Raw genomic sequence first — 20,417 nt, 5'->3', positions numbered from 1 at the left:
CGACAGAAGCGGAAGAGGTGTCAGCACCGTCGCGTCGTAGACGCTGACGACCGTAAGTACACTCCGGAACATGATTCCATTGGATATCAGCTTCAGATTATATAGAGACTAACGTGTCATGTCTCCAGCTGCTGTGGCTGACCGCCGACGCAAGCGGGTCCGGGTAGAGGCACCCATCCCAGAGGACGCAGAGTCGGAGGACCCGTCCTCAAGTTCGGAGGCCAACAAGCCGGGTATGTTAATATATTCAGCATTGGTTTTTGTTTTAGAAAAGAAAAAAAAAAAAAACTTTCCAAGGCCCATACTAATCAATACTGAATAGCCACCGTCTCCAAGACCTCCACTAAGGAGGCTGCGGCCGAGCACTGCGGCTCTGCGGAGCAGAGCATGCAGTGGGCAATCCGACAGTCAGTCGAGACTGTCTATCGCAGGGAGATGGAGCGGTTGGTGGAGGTTGCTGAAGCCAAGATGGCAGAGGCGACTGCGGCCTACGACGCCGTCACACGGCATATGAACGGATGGCTCTACGAGCTATCGAAGGGCAAGCTGAGCGGTTCATAAGCCAGACAATCGAAAAACGGCGGATGCGGTGCCCACCTATCAAGTCAAGTCCGAGGAAGCACGAGCGCGGATATCCCAGATTGCCCAGGGAGCTTCTGCGAACTGGATGCAATCTTTGGTGATTTGGCCTCTGCTGCCTCTTAATATTTCCTCCCCTATTCCTTTTTTTTTTTCCTTCTGGTCACGGAACGAGGTCCTTCCGCAGCTGAGTTTAGGGTCTGCACGGGTTGGGTCTGTTGGTCGGAGGTGTACTCCGGTGCACACTCCCCCCGGCCCAATACCAACAGGCTTGTTTAAGAGGCTCGCGGGGGACGAGTGTTGTTCAGTGCGGTTGGGATTGTTTTCAGAGCCCCCAGATGACTCTTGTTTGGCGACGTTCAGGGACGGTCTTGGGCTGGTTTTTGGCCGGTTTCGATGTTTGTTTCTTTTTCTTTTTTTTTTTTTTTTTTTTTAAAAAAACTGGTTTGGCGACTTTTCAGGTTGGTTTTATTTGTCAGTACTCGGTACGGTGCCAGGACAGGTATCAGCGGCTCGGAGAAGGATCGACTGCACGGAGGAAACAAAGTATGATTGGCTGTGGCGGCTGTACTGGCCTTGTTTTACAGACCGGGGGGGTTCAACAAAGGGCGGAATTCTTGTTCGTTTTACGAGTTACCAGGTAAATCAGGAGGGTGGCATTTCGATGCATTGGGAATCGCTGGATCCTTGCTCTAATTTATTACATGCTTATTACTACATATGTCCAAGGTCCATGACCATTAATTGCTCGGTGCTTGTCTCAATCCCATTTCTCCACGCTTGTGCATGTGCTTCTGGGCTTCACCGCTTGGTCGTGCAGGATATGCCTGCAGAGAGCTCCCTTCGATGTTGTATCCCGACTGTAAGCTTGCCTCCTCCCCCCCTCCCACGGCGCCCAGTGACAAGTCACAACACGGTGAAGAAGGGCTCAGCAGCAGCAGTAGTAGCAGCAGCGCTGGACGAGCAGCGCGGTGCCCGGCAAGCTCGTGACAGGACGGGCGGTAATACCGTACGCGAAACGGCTGCGTAACGGCGTGTAACTTTTCGCTGCACGCTGTCGGGGAAGGCATTTTAGCGCACCACGTGACGCAGCCTGCGTAACTTTCCGTTCGTATTTGTCAAGTGGGCCAATCCGCCCGCTGCGTTTCCTGCGTCTCGTCCGCCTTCTAAATGTTCTCTCCCGTCCGTCAATTGCCATCTCGACTCTTGCTTGCCTCTCGGGCTCAGGCAGACAGACATATCATCTCCTCAGCAGAACAAAGACCCTCCTCTTCTACTCTCCTCTCCTCTTCCTCCCCCCCCACAAGTTTCGTTTGCTCTCTCTCTCTCGAATGGAAATGCTCGCTTCACATCTATAGTTTTTTTTTTTTTTTTTCGAGTTTGTCTTGGAGTTGTTTTTGTCCCCAGTGATTAGTCCCCCCTAACTTAACTCCATACTACCTGCTCTCCACACCACTCCGAAACTCAACCCTCCCCACCAACCAACTCGCCTCCCAACGGCCAAAAAATTGATGACTTAACGAGACACACGACACAAATTCAGAATACAGCCGCCTGTTGGGCAAGAGATACCCTTGTGTGGAACTCAGCCGTGATGAGTTCCCACAGCGCGGAGTCACTCAATTGCTTTTCCTTGCTCTCGGACAAGATCCCCTCCTGGATCTCTCGAGTCTCCGAGCTCGCCGTCCACACCGCCGCAAAGCAGGAAGAATTCAAGTCCGACTACATCAAGTACTCAGTCAAGGAGAAACGGCCGCGAAGACGGAAAGGCAGCTCCCTCCACACCCACAGGCCCGAGGATGAAGAGTCGGGGTGCAAAACCCGCGTGCCGTCCGATCCACACGATCCGTGCTTGGAGCCCCTTACCCGTATGAAGATATTAAAGCAGCCCGGCGGAGATGTTAATAATAATATTAATCGGAAGCGCCGCACGGGCGAAGACGCCAGCGGCCCCTCTGATCAAGAAACGGAGCGGGCGATCAGACCTCGCCATCAGTTCCTCATCCACTACGATTGTCATTCCCAGGCGGTCCTGGAAAAACTAGTACGCGAGATCGGTGGGGCGAGAAATCAAATACGGAAAAGCAGGATGAGCTACATGATGAAGTCCGGGTTTGGGCGGAAATCGGTGCAACCAGGCTTCTCGTCCGATGACGGAATGAAGCCCATTTTCAGAAGCACCAGGAGCTTTAACAAATCCGCAGGAAAGGAGTCACCGTTCGATGTTGCCGATATTCACTTGGAGTCTGCGCAGGCCTTGTGTGAGACGGCTGCGCACCAGTTCCTACGGAACGGTGATTGTTCGTTCGAGTTGAGTAGAACTAAAGAGAAACTCGACCTGGCTCTTGACGTGGCAAAGGTCGAGGTCGAGCGATCGTCGGAGGCGGTCAAGATTGAAGAAGCAGAGGCGGAGGCGGAAGCAATGGCCAAGGAGGAAGAAAATCAACGCGAAGCCGAACTGCTGCCAGCAGAGCAAAAGATTGAAAAAGACGGAAAGGGCGCGGATGGTCCACCGACTGCTATCGAGGTCGATGATGCATCCGATAATTCTTCTATATCCATCGACATTACGGCATTCCGATCATCCAGGTTGAGAAGATGATTGAAGATAAAAATATTGTTTGGCATATTTTGAAAGTTTTACGGCCGGCAGAGTTTTTGATATATAAAAAACTTTCTTGATATCCCCGGATACATTTGCGCAGGGCTTTTTTTTTTTTTTTTCTTTTTTTTGGCATATTGACCCATTCTCGCTCATTTCTTCACCCCGAAACTTTCGTTCCTTTTTATTTCTGTTTGTTCCTTCATGTTGGCATATACAAACAGGAAGTGTCGGATCTTTCAACCGCACTTGGTCTCCTGCTGATGATAGCGTTGACTAAATTTTGGGCTTGCATGGCGTTCATGATATGATATTTTGGTCTAGCGACTTCCTGCTCATAATACAGTCTCTGTTGTGATTGCTATATTTATCCTGGGCCTTTGATTCCTGAGTACGGAGTATTCGCACCCAGTTTCATAATAAGAGACCGGTGAATCTACCACCTGAAAGCACCTCTTTTAGAGTTTACAATCTCATCCGGGCCTTATTTCACAGGCTTAGTATGAGACAATGGAAAGCATGCGCATCTCATTTACATTTGTTTGGGACGATGAAGTGTCCGACAGGGCTTGGAGTGGATACAGTGTCAGACAAGGCACATTTTTTGCCCTCGCACAACAAAAATTGAGCCAACCACCCCCGCTCTACCCCCCTGGTCTTTTTAGTCTCAACGCTCAATGGACAGATATTGTTCACAACCGAAAAAGGAAAATGCAAGGGGGGGAAAGCAGAGCTGGTCTTCGATGATCTAAGATTGGCAATTTTTGATCGTGAAAGATTTCTTCATCCATGTTTCACCTTTGCTGAAAGATGAGTGAGAATTGGGGTGTTCAACAGATCTTCTCGTAACCCTCCCCCTGGGAAGCAATCCAACAGAAGCAGGATGCCTGGAAGGGGGGAAAAAAAGAAACAGTGAGACCATACGGAGTGCATACACTTTGATTTCCGCCAGCCACCCAAGAGAGCGAGACACGGCAAGCGCACATGGCGGGAATGTCTCCTAACCTCGTCGAAAGCACGAGCCACGCTATGAACAATGTGATTCGTGTGAGTTCATTGAAGTCCAAGAGTCCTTATTACGAAAGTATGTATGAATACTTCCCAACAACTTTCTCGAGCGTGCCCTTTTTTTTACCTTCGTTGCGAAGCTCACAAGAATTTCGCCTTGTTAGGGTAATTTGGAACACTTCCTTGGAAATACCACAATCATCCAAGATCTTATTTTATTTTATTTTTCTTTGCTGAGTTGTTGCTCTTTGTCCCCCCTGACGTAACAAGGACAAGGCTTGTTTTGGAACGGAATTTGAGAAACTCCCCTCGTTCCCAATCGCTTTTTTTATCCCCATTCGTTCGATTGCTATCAAGCATCCCGCGGCACGGTCGCTTGTTTTCGACTTGCACCTGTCAGAATATTTTTTTTTTTTTTTTTTTTTTTTTTTTCGCGGCGTTTCTAGGCTAGATCAGATCAGATCCCCAAGGACTCAAAAAGGAGTGTAACCCTGCCCTCCTTTAATATATTTTGATGATAAGTCGAATTTGCTGAGAAAATTCATGGAAGGATTTATACGACAGGAGACGGGGGAAGCGAGAGTGAGGGCCTGCCCCTGATCTTCTCATCAATGTCGGCTTACCCGGAAAGCTGGATACCGCCGTGGGACGGAAACTCTTGTTCTCGCCTTTCGACGGCTAGGTTCTGAAATGGTGGACGATACCAAAATTATCACAGTACTTGTACTCCGTACATTCGGTGACAAATCGAGATGTTTATCACGCTGAGTCGTTGCACCATTGCGCCGAAGATACTTTGTATACAACGAAAGTGAGAATACTTGAAATGGTAAGCCGGGGACGGTTGTGTGGACTCGCGACCGTTTTGCCGATCCTGTCCCCGCCTAGGCGCAGATCGGCTGATAATTACAGAGAGAACGCTCTACAGGAGGGAGAAGACAATTTTTTTCCCCCCCAATTCGCAGTCGTTCGGAGAACATTCATATGTGAGTTATGTTAAGATTGGCGATTCATGACGCCGGTTTTACAAGCGGGTTTACGGTTGCGAGCAGGGCCCGGGATGTGGGCCAAGACGGTGGAGAGGCAACCCCGGTCCACTTAGCGCACCCGTCGCGGAATCCGCTCCCCGCCTGCGGCTTATACCGTTTCTGGGCAAGGGTCAACGGAGCGCCAAGACACGGAAAGACGGGGCTGTACGGAGCACGGAGTATCATTACATACACACCTCGTACTAGCAGGTAGTATGGATGTCCTGCTGCTGCGAGAGGGACAAACCTGTGTGGGATCGCACGCAGCAGGCAGCGGTAATTTTAATCTCGGTTTCAAGTTCGACGCCCGCGAACTGGTGGCCTTGCCCACATGTTGTACATGTCGCCCGGATCTTTCCGACGAGCTTCGCAGAAAAAGCAAAGAAGAGAATGGGTAAAAATAAAAAAAATTAAAAATTAAGAGAAAAAACGAAAAAAAAAAAAAAATAAGTAAATAAATAAATAAATGAAAACCAAATCTGAGGTGCGACTCATCAAGTCGATATGGGTCATCAGATCTTCTCCCCTTTGGATGTCCAGGAGTACCCTTACGGGGTAAATATTGCAGTTTGCTCCCTGGGGTGGGCATAACGTGTGCGAATGAGAAAGCCCAGCTGCTCAGGCTCGCGGGGGAGTTGAAACTTGAGAGCGTTTTACGGAGTCCTCCGTCCGGACAACGGAGAAATGGGGCCGGAGGATGCGATGTCGTGCAGGATCTGGAGCAATCAAAATTCGGGAGAGGGATGGGGACGAACAAGGCCAGGCCCTCTTTGGCCTCAAGATTTTGATTCGGATGCCAACTGATGATCTGCAGCCAGCGAAAAGGCTTTTCGACTTCGGCCTTCTCTGTCATTCTGTGGAGGCGGTTTGGTCCACTCACTATGGAGTACTATGATCGGTTGGCGGGGGGCCCGATGGAGGAGACGGCAGCCCTCGATTGGCACTGAGGTATCTGTCGGCTGTCATGTGACTCCTGAGCACTGTCCCATCTTTTGCGAGGAAAAGAGAGAGGTAACAGTGTGTGATCGGGTCAATCTTTCTTTTCTTTTTGTTTCAAAATTAGATCGGGAGCTGTTTGTATCTTGGGAAATCAGGCAATCTGGAACTTGGGGCTTAAGGCGAGATCGAACTCTTTCCTGACCTCCTGAACCTGGTTCCCAGACTTTAATAGTTCATGGCAGATCATCTAGCCATTGGGCGGATGGGCGTGGTCCGGGAGGGGTGCCACAGGAGCTTTGACGATGCGTCGCCATGCTTCTCTCGATGTTGTCTCTTGAGTCAACGAAGAGGCTGGGGCGTCCGATTGGCCGCAGGTGCATGATCTTGGAAAATTGTCTGCCCAGCGACATCTTATTGACTCTGAAATCCTCTTCGGAGGCGCCAAGCTTTCTAGAAGGAAGATCCGAACGCCGTCCGGCTGAATGCATGGCGTGCTTCTTCTCGGCTGCTCGAAATTCTCCCAAGGGCCGTGTGGGCTGCTCTTTTTCCTCGGAAGACCGTCTCCTACATCCGCTGCATCGTGACTGCGGACTTCATCGACATGATACATACTTGGCTGAAGGCTCCCCCCTTCTCCCCCGCCACCTGCTGACGAGGAGCAACCTGTGTGCGCGCGGGCGAAGCACGTTTAGAGCACGCCTCGTTGGGCTTTTTGGGAGAAATTAGGTTGGCATTAAGCATTGGGCCGGTGGAATTTGAATTTGCCCACGCCCACTCAAGATTCAGCGCGAGACAGATCACTTTTTGCGGGGAAAAAAGACACTTCCGCCTTTAGACGGTCTGGCCGCCGGCGCCCGGGCTTTCTGCAACGTGACTGGGTGCTATATTACTGAACTGTATTGTAATCAAACGTGTATGTATGGTGGGTATGTAATTAATACACCATACAGCTTAAATACATAGTACGTATGGAGTACATCGATACAGGGTACACGACACCTGCCTCTCGCCCCCTGGAGCAGCGACCTGCGCCAGCTCTGCCAACTTCAGCTTCTGCAATCTCAGCTGCAGAGGGTTGGATGCAAGAAGGCTGTAAGGGTCATCTGCTCATCTTCTTGCTCTCTGACGCTTCCTCCTCCGCCAGAAAGCGAATTTTCCGGCGATGAATTCGATGACGCCAAATGCAACCGCCAAGCGACGAGCACTGCAGACTTTCACATCTATCCAGACCTCGCAAGCTCCGGATCCAGGTAGCTCTCAGCAACCTTTCCTTTGGCCGGACTGGGAATAGTTCCCACTACACCGGTTATCGAAGCTCCTTTCATCAGTGGCGTCAGCTTTTGAAAATGGATAACGTCAAGCTGTTGAAGATTTTGTCGTTTCCGGATACAATTGTCAACTGAGTCATTTTCTGCCCCTTGAATCGCTACCTGTGCGAAGTATTGCCTCCTGTCTGCGCACGGAGGAGGACATTGTGTTTCCGGCATAAACTTTTTCGGTATCTATGGGATACAGCCAACATCGGCACTCCGTGCATCAGCATATGGCTTGTATAGTTTGGACTATTTACTTACGACGTAAAAGTACCCTATGCGATGGCGATGGCAGACTTGTGCTAGTAGACAAGGAGTTACAGCCTTGAAATGCCAAACCCCGAATTTTGAATCTGCATTTCTCTTATGGACCTTTGGAGTACGCCTTCCCGAGTTAAGCAAATGCATTTTGGTCTGCCATTATCCAGTTGCGTTTTCATCTGGTGGTCATCATGGCTGAAGTTAGGGATCTAATTGTCTTCCAGCCTCATTATATGCGTGTTCAAAAACCAATTCCGCTACGGAGTTCCTGTTTCATTTTTATTCTATATTCTCATCCCGATGAAGCTCGTGATTCCAGCTTTGGGATCACCACATCCTCACTGTTCATTTGGTACAATCCTGTTAAAGGAATATGTTTTTCTTCAATTGCCGATAGAGTTACCCAGCCATTAGTTACCATTGATCCAATGGATGCGTCTTGCACTTCCAAGAGAGTACGCTCTTTCGCATTGTGGCAGAAACTGTTCTCTTCTGGCCTTGCTCGGTTGTAGGCTACTCTTCTGTTCAAGTCTGAATATCATGGCCGTCCATCCTTGGTGGATGCTGCCTCTCATATCATCAATCTGCAGTACACTACAAGAAAGCAGAGCAGGGAATCTTGGTGAAAAGCACTATTATCAAGTCATTGATGGTCAACATTTTGCTTCTATCTAAGCAGCACCTATATCTGAAATGCCATGTAATGTCTTCCGTCCCAACTGCAGAAAGCTTTTTTGCTCCAAAGCTCCTTACACACCTTCTCGTCGCATCCAATTCCTGTGCGTGCAGTTTCTCTCTCGGCTTTGCTATCTACATCTGGTATCCTAGACTTTCTACCCTCTCCTGACACATTCACAGCATTCTTGATGCCGACAGCATAAGAGCAGCTAGCCCTGATAGGGCATATCTGCCCAGGCGTCCCGCTCTTTTCCCGCCGGACGCCTTGCTCTTGGTCGGGGCGACTCGGTTGGTCGCTGGGCTGTTGGGTTCTTCGACTTGCGGAAGAGTCTGTCTTTCAGGGTCATTCATGTCTTGGTCCTGTTCAGGTTCATCTTCCTCCCGCCATGTTGTAGCATTCAAGATGCAACCTCACATCAAGATCACAGTCCATCCTCCTTCTCTTAGTATTCCCATTTACAATGAGCCAAGATCTAGACCCAGACTGCCCACGCCTGCATCCACTGTCCTCCCAAGATGTATCATTCCCATTTGTGACATTCTCTGGATACCACTGCCTTTCTGGGTGTTCTACACGCAAGGAGAGGTACTGTGCTCTTTGTTGCGGAGACATTATCCATCATAGTCTCCTGTATTCTTAGGACTTAGTACCAAGAGCCTCTCCACTGCAGTGCGCTCTTCCCAGAACATTTGGTCATCATTATCAAGCATGGCGTACCCATCAATCTCGGCGGGTCCCTTGCCTTTTCAGGACAGCCAGTGGACCACTTGAGTAAGCGTCCACTGGGACATACTCCCGCTTTTTTCCCACGCAATTCCTACATACACTTCTTCTCCTCTTTTGCTCTCTCTCAGGATCACTCTCCACTTTCATTTCCAATGATCCTCATCTTTTTCTTCACAACTCTCGTCCCTATCTATACTGTTGGCTCGACGAAGCTACTAGCAGCCCAAGCAACATGGACATCGGTATCCTCGAGTATGAAGATAATGACGATACCAAGTCTGATTCGAGCTACAACTTCGACCAGAGCTCTGGATATGATGGTGATGATGAAGTCCACAGCACCTTCACTTTGACACATCCTGCCCGCCGAGTCCATGCATGGAATTTTTGGTTGCCTCGCGTAAGTAGTCATTTCATTTTCTTCCCCTTGGTAGGTCAAGTACGACCTCCGGCCAAAGGGAAGGCGATGTTGACGTTAATCACGCGTCAACATGCCCGAGGGGCTGCTCTGATCGACCCTGTAGAATCTGAACTTGCCCAAGATATTGAGGAACAAGTAAGAGGTTCATCCGCTGTTGTTGTGCCGCAAATTACCTCTTTGCTAACCCATATGCTTCGATCAAGTAGGCCCAGCGCGCAGTGACAGAAAGAGCAAATCCAGTGAACAATGCCAACTAGGACTTTGACGTCTTTGAGGTGCGCTGCCATGAAGCCTTGGTCGTCTTTGCCTCCTGACTGACTTGTGCGATGTCAGGATCCCGATATTAGTAGCTCTCAATGTGAGAATGCTACTAAATATATCACAAAGAAAAATGAGCATGACCATCAATACCAGCCAGAAAACAATCACCCAGCAAACAGCTATGTCGCTGGCAGACACGGAGCTATCGCTCTTTTTCAATTTCCTCACCCGCAAGGAGCCAACCAAGATACTGCGGCAAACTCGCCAGGCGATAAGGGAGAAGGCCCAGGATCTCCTCTCCGCACCCGTTACCAAATAGCGTCAATCCTATCTATTCCCCGTACAGCAACAAGCTTATCCTTTATCTTCTGTAGTTCAACGTTAGGTTGACCACAATATGGTGTCTTTGCCTGTCAAATCCAATGTCATCAGAGAGGATGTCAAGCCATGCATTAAAGTCAAGCTCATCAATGCATATGGATAAATAAGCATCATCGCTAAGATTGCTGTTACAGAGATCTGTCAGGCTGCGCAAGCTCATATTACTGTTCTGATTGACAGCAAAGGTGCTTGCGCTCCACATCCATGGTAACCTTGCGCGCATCATGGAAATCTGCTTTTAAGTTCGCATGTGAAACATGTTGCTAGTCTTTGGATCGTTCCACATATCGATAAAGTGAGCAACTAGGTCATTAACAACGTCAGTAACCCTATGTAAGGCATTCATCAATTCCGCCTGTAGGCCATAGCGACGATTGCTTTCCTGAGCATCAATGTATTCCAATGCCGTTAACCTTGATGGCCATTTCTTCAACAATCTGACGTTATGAAGTCATCCTTAACGAGGCTTCAACTTCCCCTAACCTCGTGGAGACAGCGATGGAGACAGAGCTGTCCATAACCGATGCCCTATGAACACGTACGAATCCCCCTACCGGTCCTCTGTGGCATGGACGGTTCCACCCCGCGATCGCCCCAACTCCTCAAGGCCATTCACCATTTATCAGGATCCCAGCCTTCCACTAGCTCTAGTCCGCACAGGCCAATCTCTTCTGGGACTCACCAGCAAGTGATGACAAGGAGAACGCCCCCTTCGACTTCGCTGATACCTCGATGTCTGACCCTTTTACGGTAAAAGACAACACGGTCACCGAAGCGGAGAACATAGTCATTCTCACCGCCAACAACACCCAAGCCTGGCGGGAACATGGCCATTCGAGCTCCCTTACTCGCACGGAGAGCGATGCATAACGACAGCAACAGCAAAGCGCAGGCGAAGAATAGAGAGCTTCGGGATGAGGACACGCTCGTATGGAGTCTTGGCTTTAAGGACGGACGCTTTCTTTTTAGCCTCCATGGCTTTCTCCTTTATTCTGGGTTCTGCTCGGCGCTATGGCTCGGTAAGGTGGAGTCTCTACTCCGTAGGCGGTCTGGTCTCTTGCGAAGATGGTGGGGACCGTTTTTTATTTTAATGCCCTTTCCTTTGCTTTAAATGAAAGCTTGATACCCTTGTTTTTGCTCTCGGTGCTTGGGATTATTATGGGACTCCATATTGCCCCTTTCTGCCCCATAGCCAGAATAGATTCTTCTTCAAGGAATTGATCGAATTGAGATGCTTACCTTGCATTTCGCCTGGCTCTCACTCCATACCAACCAGGTCAACTCATTTCATGTTGAAAGTTGGATGGCCAGTAGTTGGTAGAGAGATGCTTTAAATACTGAGCGGAAAAGTGAGGCGAGGACGGATAGCGATCCCGTGATATCCAAGAAACGAAAGAGGCGAGCCTCACATTCATTATTACTTATTAAACCTCATAAATATTAACTTGACAGTACGTGAATTTTGCAGTCAGTGTTTGTTTCTCTCTCGAGAAAAAAAAAATTGGGGGTATCAGTGAACCAAAACCTGACATCCAAACACCATCTTCACACAAAGGCAGAGAATCAATCGTGGAGTGATATGTACATGCCGCGCACTCTCTTTTCCTTTTGCCTCATATTTATGAGAATTCCCGAAATTTAAGAACATTAACAGATAGAAATCCCGAGAAAAGCGTTCACTTTGGGTTTAGTAGTAAATTTTCTCTTTGTAAATTGGTGGGACACCTTTCTCTTCATTCCATGAAATCTTGCCATTGTCATCAATGAAGGCATCTTCATCAGTGATTGGGATAACCCTCGATGAATGCGCCACTTCTTGTTTGCTGATGCCACCAGCATCCCGGGGAATCCAGAGTAGCGGTGGTGTCGACCCAATGGATGGATGGTAATAAGCATTTTTCTCAATTTCAGGTGGGTAAGTCGTATCGGCGAAATCGTGAGGAACCAGTTTACGCAGGGTCTGATAGTTGGCATATATTTGCGGCTGGAAAAACTTGACGATGGGGTTGACCTTGGGCATCGGTGGTTCGGCGGTGCCGTTCGACATTCCCTTTTCGGCGTCGCTTGGACCGGCTTCTTGATGACTAGGCTGAGGAGATAGAGGTCCGTCGTCCTCGGTTTCCAAGTTCTTCGGCAGATAGTTTAGCAAAGGTGTCACGGCCTGGATCAGCGAATAGTGATATATGATTGTGAAGACACCAAAGATGATCATCAGGATCATTGGACCCAAGGCACGACGATCGGATGCAGTTCCAATAGCAAATAGACCAATGAGACAAACGATCAAGAGATAGCAACCAACGGTTGTATGTTGCAGTGCTCGAGGATAGACCATGCCTTTGGTATCGATGTTGGCGTTCGTCACATAAAGCATGTTGTATCTGTACGCGAGGTAGAAGAGGTACAGCCCGATAGTAGCGAAGCCCATCACCAGAGGTGCGATAGCGGAATACGTAATAGCTACAAATCGGTTAGCAAATATAGAATAGTAATGCGCCGTCAATAATTCCATACCAATAACGCAAAGGTTAGTAAGTACAGGGAACACGGTTCCCCAGCCCATACCAGCCAGGGTCGACCATCTCTTGTACATCTTTCGGGGGGTATTATCCAAGAGTGTACCCAGGATCTTCGAGATAACAAGGCCTGCGATTTGCAAGAGAGCACCAGAACTGAATGTCAAGCCCTGCAGGATAAAATACGCAATGTAAAAGTTAGAAGCCTTAGGGATGTTCTCGGCGAGCAAGGAAGCAGCTTCCTGTGGCTTTTGAATAATTTTAGTCACAGCACTGGATGCCGCTGAGGCAATGGTTGTGACCAAGAAGACCTGGACAACTTGGAAACCGAAATAGAAATTTTGGGTTCGCAACTCAACGGCTGCTGCGGTTGGCACGCCTCCGAGTCTTGCTAGGACTAAGACAGGTCAGTTCACGATCCAATATGTCGGAGGGATAAGGCGATCACTTACGTCGGAGAACAATAGGCAGTAGAGCCATGAGAACCGCCAAAAGAATGGAAGGGAGAAGTGCTGTGATAACACCGAGAATTACCGGAGGGCAGTCCTTGATAAAGGCAAGGAACGGCACTTTGTTAGTGAGAAAGTTGATGTTGGAGATAGCACCGACGACGGCAACAGGAATTGCCCAGAAAATAATCAATGCGACAACAGCGGCGATAGTAGCAGCATTTCGAATGATAAGCTCCCACCATTTGATGCGCAAGTTTGACCAGATAATGTCCTCAGGGTTCAAACCAATGTAGCGTGGGGCCATGTGCAGCGGCTGATGATGCGCCACTATGAACGCAGGTTAACATTGATTTCATGCGCGGCAAATGCAGAGGAATAAAAAGTAAAAAGGAGGGACATACGCATTTGATATGCAGCCTGTGCGTCATTTTGCGTGTAAAACTCAACGAAAACTGAGGAGATATGTTCGGCTTCACCGGCACGAAGCTTCTCCTGCAGAGATTCAATTTCAGGATTGAGACGCTCAATCTCTCCGCGAGCCCAATTGATGGTGTCAACCTTCTTGCCGATGATCGGCTTGAGTCTGTGAGTGGGTCTTTCAGAAGGCTTTATCCATTTAGCTGCAACTGAGCCGGATTCTCCGTCTGTTTCATCAGATCCAAAGGCGAGATTGGTTTGCTGTCCTTCTTCGTCGCTTTGTTGCCCTTTTGTAGCCTTAACGCGGGCAGCGGTTGCAAGTTTGATTAGTTTAGTCTCAGCGCCCTCGAGCTTGAAGGCAGCGCCGTCGCGCTCTTCAACCTTTTCCAGAAGTTGGTCGATGTTCGGAACAAGCCAAACGTTCTTGACCTTGTCCTCTCCGTACATCTTCCTGATTCGGGCCTCGTCAAGATATTCATCGGGCACAGCCGTGAAAAGAACAGTCTTAGAAGAGATACGCCCAGAATAGAGAGGAGAGAAGAAGTAAGCTTGGCGTAGATTGATGAAGTAAATGTTTTCGCGGGTAACCATAAAGAAAACGAAAGCTATAAGGTTTGTCAGCTTATCGATCATCTCCACTACTTGGACCGGCATGACTTTTGTAAAACATACAAATGAAAATCCAGGCGATGAATGTATGGGCGTAGTATCGGCTTAGATTGCCCGTGACATTGCCAAAGGACAAAATATCCAACTGCACCTTCCCACCTCCGCCAGTTGCATTGACGGGGAAGAGGACGGGCCAGGTGATGAAGCAGCCAACAAGGCAGATGCTGGTGGCAATCTTTAGGTAGCGCAGAAGCAGATAAGCATCCATTGAGTGATGACGAAGCACATAGGTATCTGGCAGCTTCAGCATGGACAGGATCCAGCCGAAGAAGCCAGGTTCGGGAGCGGGAGTGCGTTCCTGCTCACGCAGAGCGCCAATGTAGGTTCTGGGAGCATACTGCCTCCGTTCGCTGCGGCGCAGGATTACGAAGAGCAGGAGCATCGCACCTGAGATGACGAGGGTCGGAAGCAGGGTGGAGACAAGACCCGATGCCGAATTGGAGGCGTTCTGGGGGTCTTCATCGTCCTAGGCATTGGAACGAGATACGGTCAGCAAGAGTTCTGTACTCCCTATGGAGTACATGAACAGGAAGACAAAAAGGGGTATTCATGAGAGGCAATGAACATACCGCCCGTTTGGCGAACTGGACGAAGGTGTCCATGGTTGCTCAACAGCCAGCACACACCTGTCAAAGAAGAAAAAAAAAATGTGATAGGGCCCTGATATAGGGTAAACAAGGAGGAATTGGCCCCCTGGTACAGCAAAATCACGGGCAGCAGAGAAAGGAAAAGAAAAGGAAATGAGTGAGGGAGTGACTGGGCAACAATAAAAAAGAGAGGCAAACGAGGGACAAGAAGACAAGCGCAGCGCCGCGTGCGAGGAGGTGATTGAAAGGAGCAAAAGGCCGGGCGATCGATATTAAGCGTGGTGTGTTGCGCTGGTGCCAGTCGCTGGCTCATGGGAAGCTTCCCCGCCAAGCTAGCCACGGATCCAGGTCTCGCCACACCTGCTTAGTAAGACACGCCATGCCTGTTTTCGGCAGCGGGTGGAGCCGTGTGGCTTGGCTGCGACATGCTGATTGACCGGATCATTATTCTTCCGCCGATGCGGTCCCCACCGGGAAATCACGGGGTCTGAAATCCGCGTCCCTATTGGCCGATCTTGCGGAGATTTGCTGGCTGGCTGAAGGAACCTTAAGTCGATCGCCAAATTTCCTCGCATCACGGAGTGCCCTGATTTCTTGCTCTTGGGCGATCCTCGCACGCCGCCCACACGCAGCTCACGCAGGACCTCAGTAGGGAGTGTTTGCTACGCAGCTTTCATATGTATATTCACCACATCGACCTCAACAGTACGGAGTACTCCGTACTCCGTAGAAGAATACGTAACCATCCACCGCGAGGGCTCCGTCCGGAGTACCCCTGACACTGGGAAATGCACGCTTTGACAATGAACCAGGGAATGACAATTCAACATTCGTTGCTCCAATCCGGGACCTTTGCCACATCCTCCACCCATGCAGGCAGGGACCTTCACTCGTTCGTTAGCGTGGCCGCTAAAAGGCTATGGCCTCGCAGCGATCAACCAGGCGCGCGGGGAAGTAGACACCGCTTCCATCCATATTCGTCACCGCTATGATAGAAGTCACCTCCTAAGTAATGAAGAGACTTCGCCTGGATTCCCTTTGGCCCCCTTGGGAAAATCAATCAAAAAGCCCGAGAGTGTGAATTTGTGATTTCAATGGACACCTAGAAGTTTGTGCGTTTGAGCAATGCTGTCATGTTGATATTGACGTTGATATCTCATTGGAAATGCTTGATATAAACTTCAATTATCAATTTAAACAACAAAGTGCGAGACCGTTCCGGATTCTCTCATAGGTCATTGGCCCTTTCTATAATCCATGGCCCCTGATAATCGGTATATAACCTCCAGGACCAAGCAATAATCAAACTAGTTAGGTGAAACACTTGCCCCTCAAACATTCAATCTCAAGGCATATCATCAACATTTTATCAAGGTCGTTGAATCAGCTTTTCCTTTTCACCAGTGACACCTGATGCCCTGGCTATGCTCTCCAAATAAGCTCTTCAACAGTAACGCATTGGAGAATGAACATAATACCCGTCAGGAGAAAGAGAGCGTGTGACAAACCCAGGGCCTGTGGCCGAATGGTACTGTAATCTACCAAGCCACGCCTGAAGAACCCCAATAAACGAGAGCAGAAGGTTCACGAAACCCGGGTTCCCGCGCGGCAAAAGGACGTACCACTGGGTTTGGGCTCACCGGTAGGGAACCTTTTTGCCATTCCAGTCTACCTTGTTAGTTTTGATTGGTTGTGCTTCTACCTTTTGTTGAAAAAATTTCTACAGAATCTAGAGATTTCGCCATTGTTTTTATTTTGTATCCATCACCTCTTCCTGGTGTTGGTTTTATGATCTTATTATGTCGAAAGCTGGAGGAAATTGATATCGGCCTGTCATCCAATTACCATATAGGGTTAAGGGAATGTTACAACAATAATTTCACGCCTTCCCGGGAAATGCCTATATGATACCAGGCATGTCTACAATAACCTCTTTTTCTCTTTCTTTAGCGTTGCACTCCTGCATCTATGGCCCGTTATAGAAAACCATAGCGATATTAGGTGATGATAAGCCTTGCCGGTTGCTGGACAGGTCACGCTCTTCCTTGCTCTATACCGCGCTATTAACCTTGGATACGGGCCTTCTAGGACAATAACCGGACGTATGGCTTTATGGAATTAATGACATTTCTGCCTATATGGTTGACTGTACGTGGGGTGTTTATGATATGGAAGGTAATCCAGTTCACACATCTACGAGGTATGTATCCGCAGTACACACAGAGGAGATTTCTATACCGCAATCAAAAAGGCTATTCAGATTCACTAAGAACGCTGGAGAAAATGAAAATGAAGCCAAAAGAAAAGAAATCAACAAATACTCAAGCATTAGGAGGAAAATTACTCTGTCGCAATGCTATATTATAGTTGCGCCTCGAGACCGAAAGGAACATCGAGTTTCCACATAGCAGGAGACAGGCGGACGCGACTCGAAATATAACTATGCATGAGGCTCACTCGTGGCAGTCGACAACCAACTGCGAATTGACATGCTGCCATAGGGCTACTTCAAATTTATCCAGTGATATCTCAAGATCCGGCGGCCTCAGCATCAAAAAACGGAGTAAAAGTTCACTGAACTGATACTTCAGCAGCGCCGGCAGCCTTTGAACGATTCCCATTATGTCCCCCACAACCCAGGCACGCCGCGGGTCTTTCAAGTCCACGTTTGAAGGATCCTCAAGAAGCATCCATAAAAGCGACTCTGTAGATGCCCAGCGGTCGAGATTGTGCTGGCTAATCTTCAGCAACAGTTCCTCAAGAAAGAGGTTACACTTGTGCGGCGAGAGACGATAGTCAAGTATAGACGAGGTGATATATATCAGTGACGCGACACGACAGAGATCGTGCACTGCGCCGCAATTGACGACCCATTTTCGTTCTTCCTTCGGCACAGGACTCGGATGCGGCCCCGAGGAGAGTATCAGATGAAGAGGCGTGGAGAACTGGAATGCGGTCCTTCTGAGAGGGGCCTGGTAAATAAAGTGATAATCTTGGGCCGCAGATTGCGCAATGCGTAGAAAGGATGATAACTTAGAAGCTTCTACAGCGTCCCGGACCACGCCGCATGGAGACATGGTATAACGCACATAATGAACAAATACGTTTTGGAAAGGATAATCTGCCGCACGAGGCCTTAACCGCACCATCGCTTGATTCATATGTTCCGCGGCCCTTTCTTTGCTCCCGTATCTCTCCTCTTGGAGCGATAACGCAGCAAAGGTCATGACGATATTCTCGTCATACGGGTCGCTTGCGGCTTGGATATATCGCAGAAGAGAGCGTTCTGCCGTTGACGTATATTGGATGGACTGGGGCGTCTCTTTTAATCCCGAAGCGTGAGCTCGAAATCTGGCACAGTAAGTAAGAATTGTCACATAAAACGTCATCGGACTGAGCATCGCTTGTCGAAAAGCAGCGATTTTCATGTGGTTGTTTTGGCCAGACCAGTACGCAAGTTTCGTCGTCCAGCAATCTGCCAGCTGTTGAGACTCATCCGTGAGCTCCATGGGTAGAGTACCAAAGGGATCCAATCTTGACGTTCTCAAGCTTATTTGGTTGCAAAGCGAGCAATACGTCTGATTAAGGGCTGGATATATCTCTGTCGCAGGTTCTTTATTCGTGCTAGACATGTCGTCATTCTACTATATCGCCTTAGCAGTTGACACCCTAACCCGGAGGTTTTATATTGGAATCACTTGAGACATACCAGGACGGGGGCAATTCGGCTCAAAGAAACAACATTCGAGTCTGCAGCGACCTGCGATATCTCACTTCTCCTCCAAGGCAGGGTTCGAGGTCGACCAACTCCTTGCCCGTTCACGGCCTGAGAAAGTAATCTTCTCTGCTCCCTCTTTTTCTCTTGAATGTGATGTTTCATCACATGTGCACGTTTCCCTTTGCTAGACGATTTAGCGTCGACAAAGAAAAAAGTGCGTTGGGGAGGCAGAGAAGAAATTCTCTCGTGTGGCAGCGCCGCATCCGACACTGGCCGAGCGGGAGCTATCCGCCGCTTCGCCCATGAAGGGCCTTCTCCTGCTCCTGCGATGGTACTGTCAGCTGTAGCTCGAAAGATGCGGTTCGCTGAAAATGAACTGGTTACCTGACATGGTGGTAAGGATCTACTCGGAAAGAGGATGGACAAGGGGAGAGAAATAGCTACGGTGAGATTATAATCCTGATCTTTCTTCGATGAACGATCAGATCGAAGCTATAAATATAGTATAGATATCAACGTCTTTGTGAACTGTCGAGCCATGTGTCAAGCAGTCTCGGGATTTGCTGAAAATTTTATCGTTTGCCAGAAATCCCGAGTCGATAGAAAGGATGTATCGAAGGCAGGGTCAAGAGAATGATGACTCTGCGGAGAACTAATGCTTTCAGCTCATGCAGAGTTAAAAGTCCGATTGACCCGCTTCACTCCAACAGCATACTTCAATATTACCAGAGCTTTCGATGTGAATCTCGGTTTGCGATCTTGGCGAACCTCAGGTGTCCCATTATAACATCGCACATCGAAAGGTCCTATGCCAAAGAACAGACAAGTACATACAAAACGGACGTAATGAACCTTGGGATTTGCCGTCGTGAGTTCCAAGGAGGATGGGCGGAATGCAGCCTGTTGACGAATGCCAGATCCGATCGTGAGAATCCCTGCTTCAGCTAACCAATTGCCAAATCAAGCAATCGAACGAACGGCTGGAGCTCTTCTGATTGGATCTCGAGAGCTTAAACGAGCATGCAATTTGTGTCCGTGCAGTTGGCCTGCTGCGCTCAGTCCAAAGCTGGCGCGTTGCTCGTTGTCAGTGGGACGAGTGATAGCCACTCGTCACCACAAGCGATATTCGCAGTCTTTTCTTTTTCTCGGTGTCTCGACTGGAACCGCTTTGAGCAAACTCGTTCACCAACTAACACCGAAGTGGCGTGGTAAGGGAAAGCCGATTGAGTGGGATTGGTGACTCCGCTCCAACTGCGCGTGGTGATCTCTTGTTCAGTATCCCTGCCATCCCGGCCGATCGAGACCATGAGGCTGGGGGGAATTTTTCCAATATGTTTTGGAGATCTTGAAGGCCTTTATTCATGGAGTTATTCAAAATATTCCTTCTTGTCGCCGCCGTTCCGCCTGTTTGTTTGAGCTGGTTCACTCATACTTTACCTCTTTTTTTTTTTTTTTCTTTTTTTTGAAATTGTCAGGGTTCAACTTTGAAGCAAAGTTTCACTCTGCTGCTGTTTTGATTGCTATGGTCATTCCTCGGGTCTGTTTTGGGGTGCATTTTCCCAAAATGTGGATCAGCATGCGCCCTGTCTGTGTATCTCATGCACAACCAAACTTGCTGCCATGGCGTTCTGCATGATTGCTCTCGCCAATGATACCTAGCTGCACGCGGGTCAGCTGTTAACTAAAACATAACTTCGGTTTCTTCAGAACCTCTTCTACATACTATTAATACTAATTCATCCCTTCTAGCCTGACTACGACTGGTATTTTGCCTATCTTCCTGGTATGTATGACCATCATCAAGCACTGCTAGAAACTGCTCCTTGATTCAGCCAAAATATTGCCCCGCCTAGTCCAAAC

The 20,417-nt window shown here is 48.8% G+C and overlaps 5 protein-coding genes across 5 annotated transcripts; 3 read left to right on the top strand and 2 right to left on the bottom strand.

The window, feature by feature from the left end:
- Window positions 1-118: 118 nt before the first annotated feature.
- Window positions 119-561, top strand: D8B26_002417 (uncharacterized protein; the record flags this gene model as incomplete). The annotated part of the gene is made up of 2 exons (XM_003066318.2): window positions 119-233; window positions 323-561. 2 exons carry the CDS (start codon window positions 119-121, stop codon window positions 559-561), a joined length of 354 nt encoding a protein of 117 aa, XP_003066364.2.
- A 1,612-nt stretch (window positions 562-2,173) lies between these two features.
- Window positions 2,174-3,181, top strand: D8B26_002416 (uncharacterized protein; the record flags this gene model as incomplete). Its single annotated transcript, XM_003066317.2, has 1 exon — window positions 2,174-3,181. One exon carries the CDS (start codon window positions 2,174-2,176, stop codon window positions 3,179-3,181), a length of 1,008 nt encoding a protein of 335 aa, XP_003066363.2.
- A 6,186-nt stretch (window positions 3,182-9,367) lies between these two features.
- D8B26_002415 (uncharacterized protein) lies at window positions 9,368-9,813 on the top strand (the record flags this gene model as incomplete). Its single annotated transcript, XM_066123824.1, has 2 exons — window positions 9,368-9,691; window positions 9,763-9,813. The coding sequence occupies 2 exons, from the start codon at window positions 9,368-9,370 to the stop codon at window positions 9,811-9,813; spliced, it is 375 nt and encodes a 124-aa protein (XP_065979899.1).
- A 1,766-nt stretch (window positions 9,814-11,579) lies between these two features.
- D8B26_002414 (uncharacterized protein) lies at window positions 11,580-15,052 on the bottom strand. The gene is made up of 6 exons (XM_003066316.2): window positions 14,822-15,052; window positions 14,256-14,718; window positions 13,568-14,188; window positions 13,167-13,493; window positions 12,713-13,111; window positions 11,580-12,658 (listed from the first exon to the last, which is right to left on the bottom strand). Exons 1-6 carry the CDS (start codon window positions 14,852-14,854, stop codon window positions 11,886-11,888), a joined length of 2,616 nt encoding a protein of 871 aa, XP_003066362.1. The 5' UTR covers window positions 14,855-15,052; the 3' UTR covers window positions 11,580-11,885.
- A 2,118-nt stretch (window positions 15,053-17,170) lies between these two features.
- On the bottom strand, window positions 17,171-18,948 carry D8B26_002413 (uncharacterized protein; the record flags this gene model as incomplete). Its single annotated transcript, XM_003066315.2, has 3 exons — window positions 17,171-18,480; window positions 18,549-18,880; window positions 18,942-18,948. 3 exons carry the CDS (start codon window positions 18,946-18,948, stop codon window positions 17,293-17,295), a joined length of 1,527 nt encoding a protein of 508 aa, XP_003066361.2. The 3' UTR covers window positions 17,171-17,292.
- Window positions 18,949-20,417: the final 1,469 nt, after the last annotated feature.

The sequence above is a fragment of the Coccidioides posadasii genome, chromosome 1 (assembly GCF_018416015.2).
Source record: "Coccidioides posadasii str. Silveira chromosome 1, complete sequence".
NCBI classification, from domain to species: Eukaryota; Fungi; Ascomycota; class Eurotiomycetes; order Onygenales; family Onygenaceae; genus Coccidioides; species Coccidioides posadasii.
Note: the sequence above shows the minus strand (reverse complement) of the source record. Positions and strands in the feature narration are given on the sequence as shown.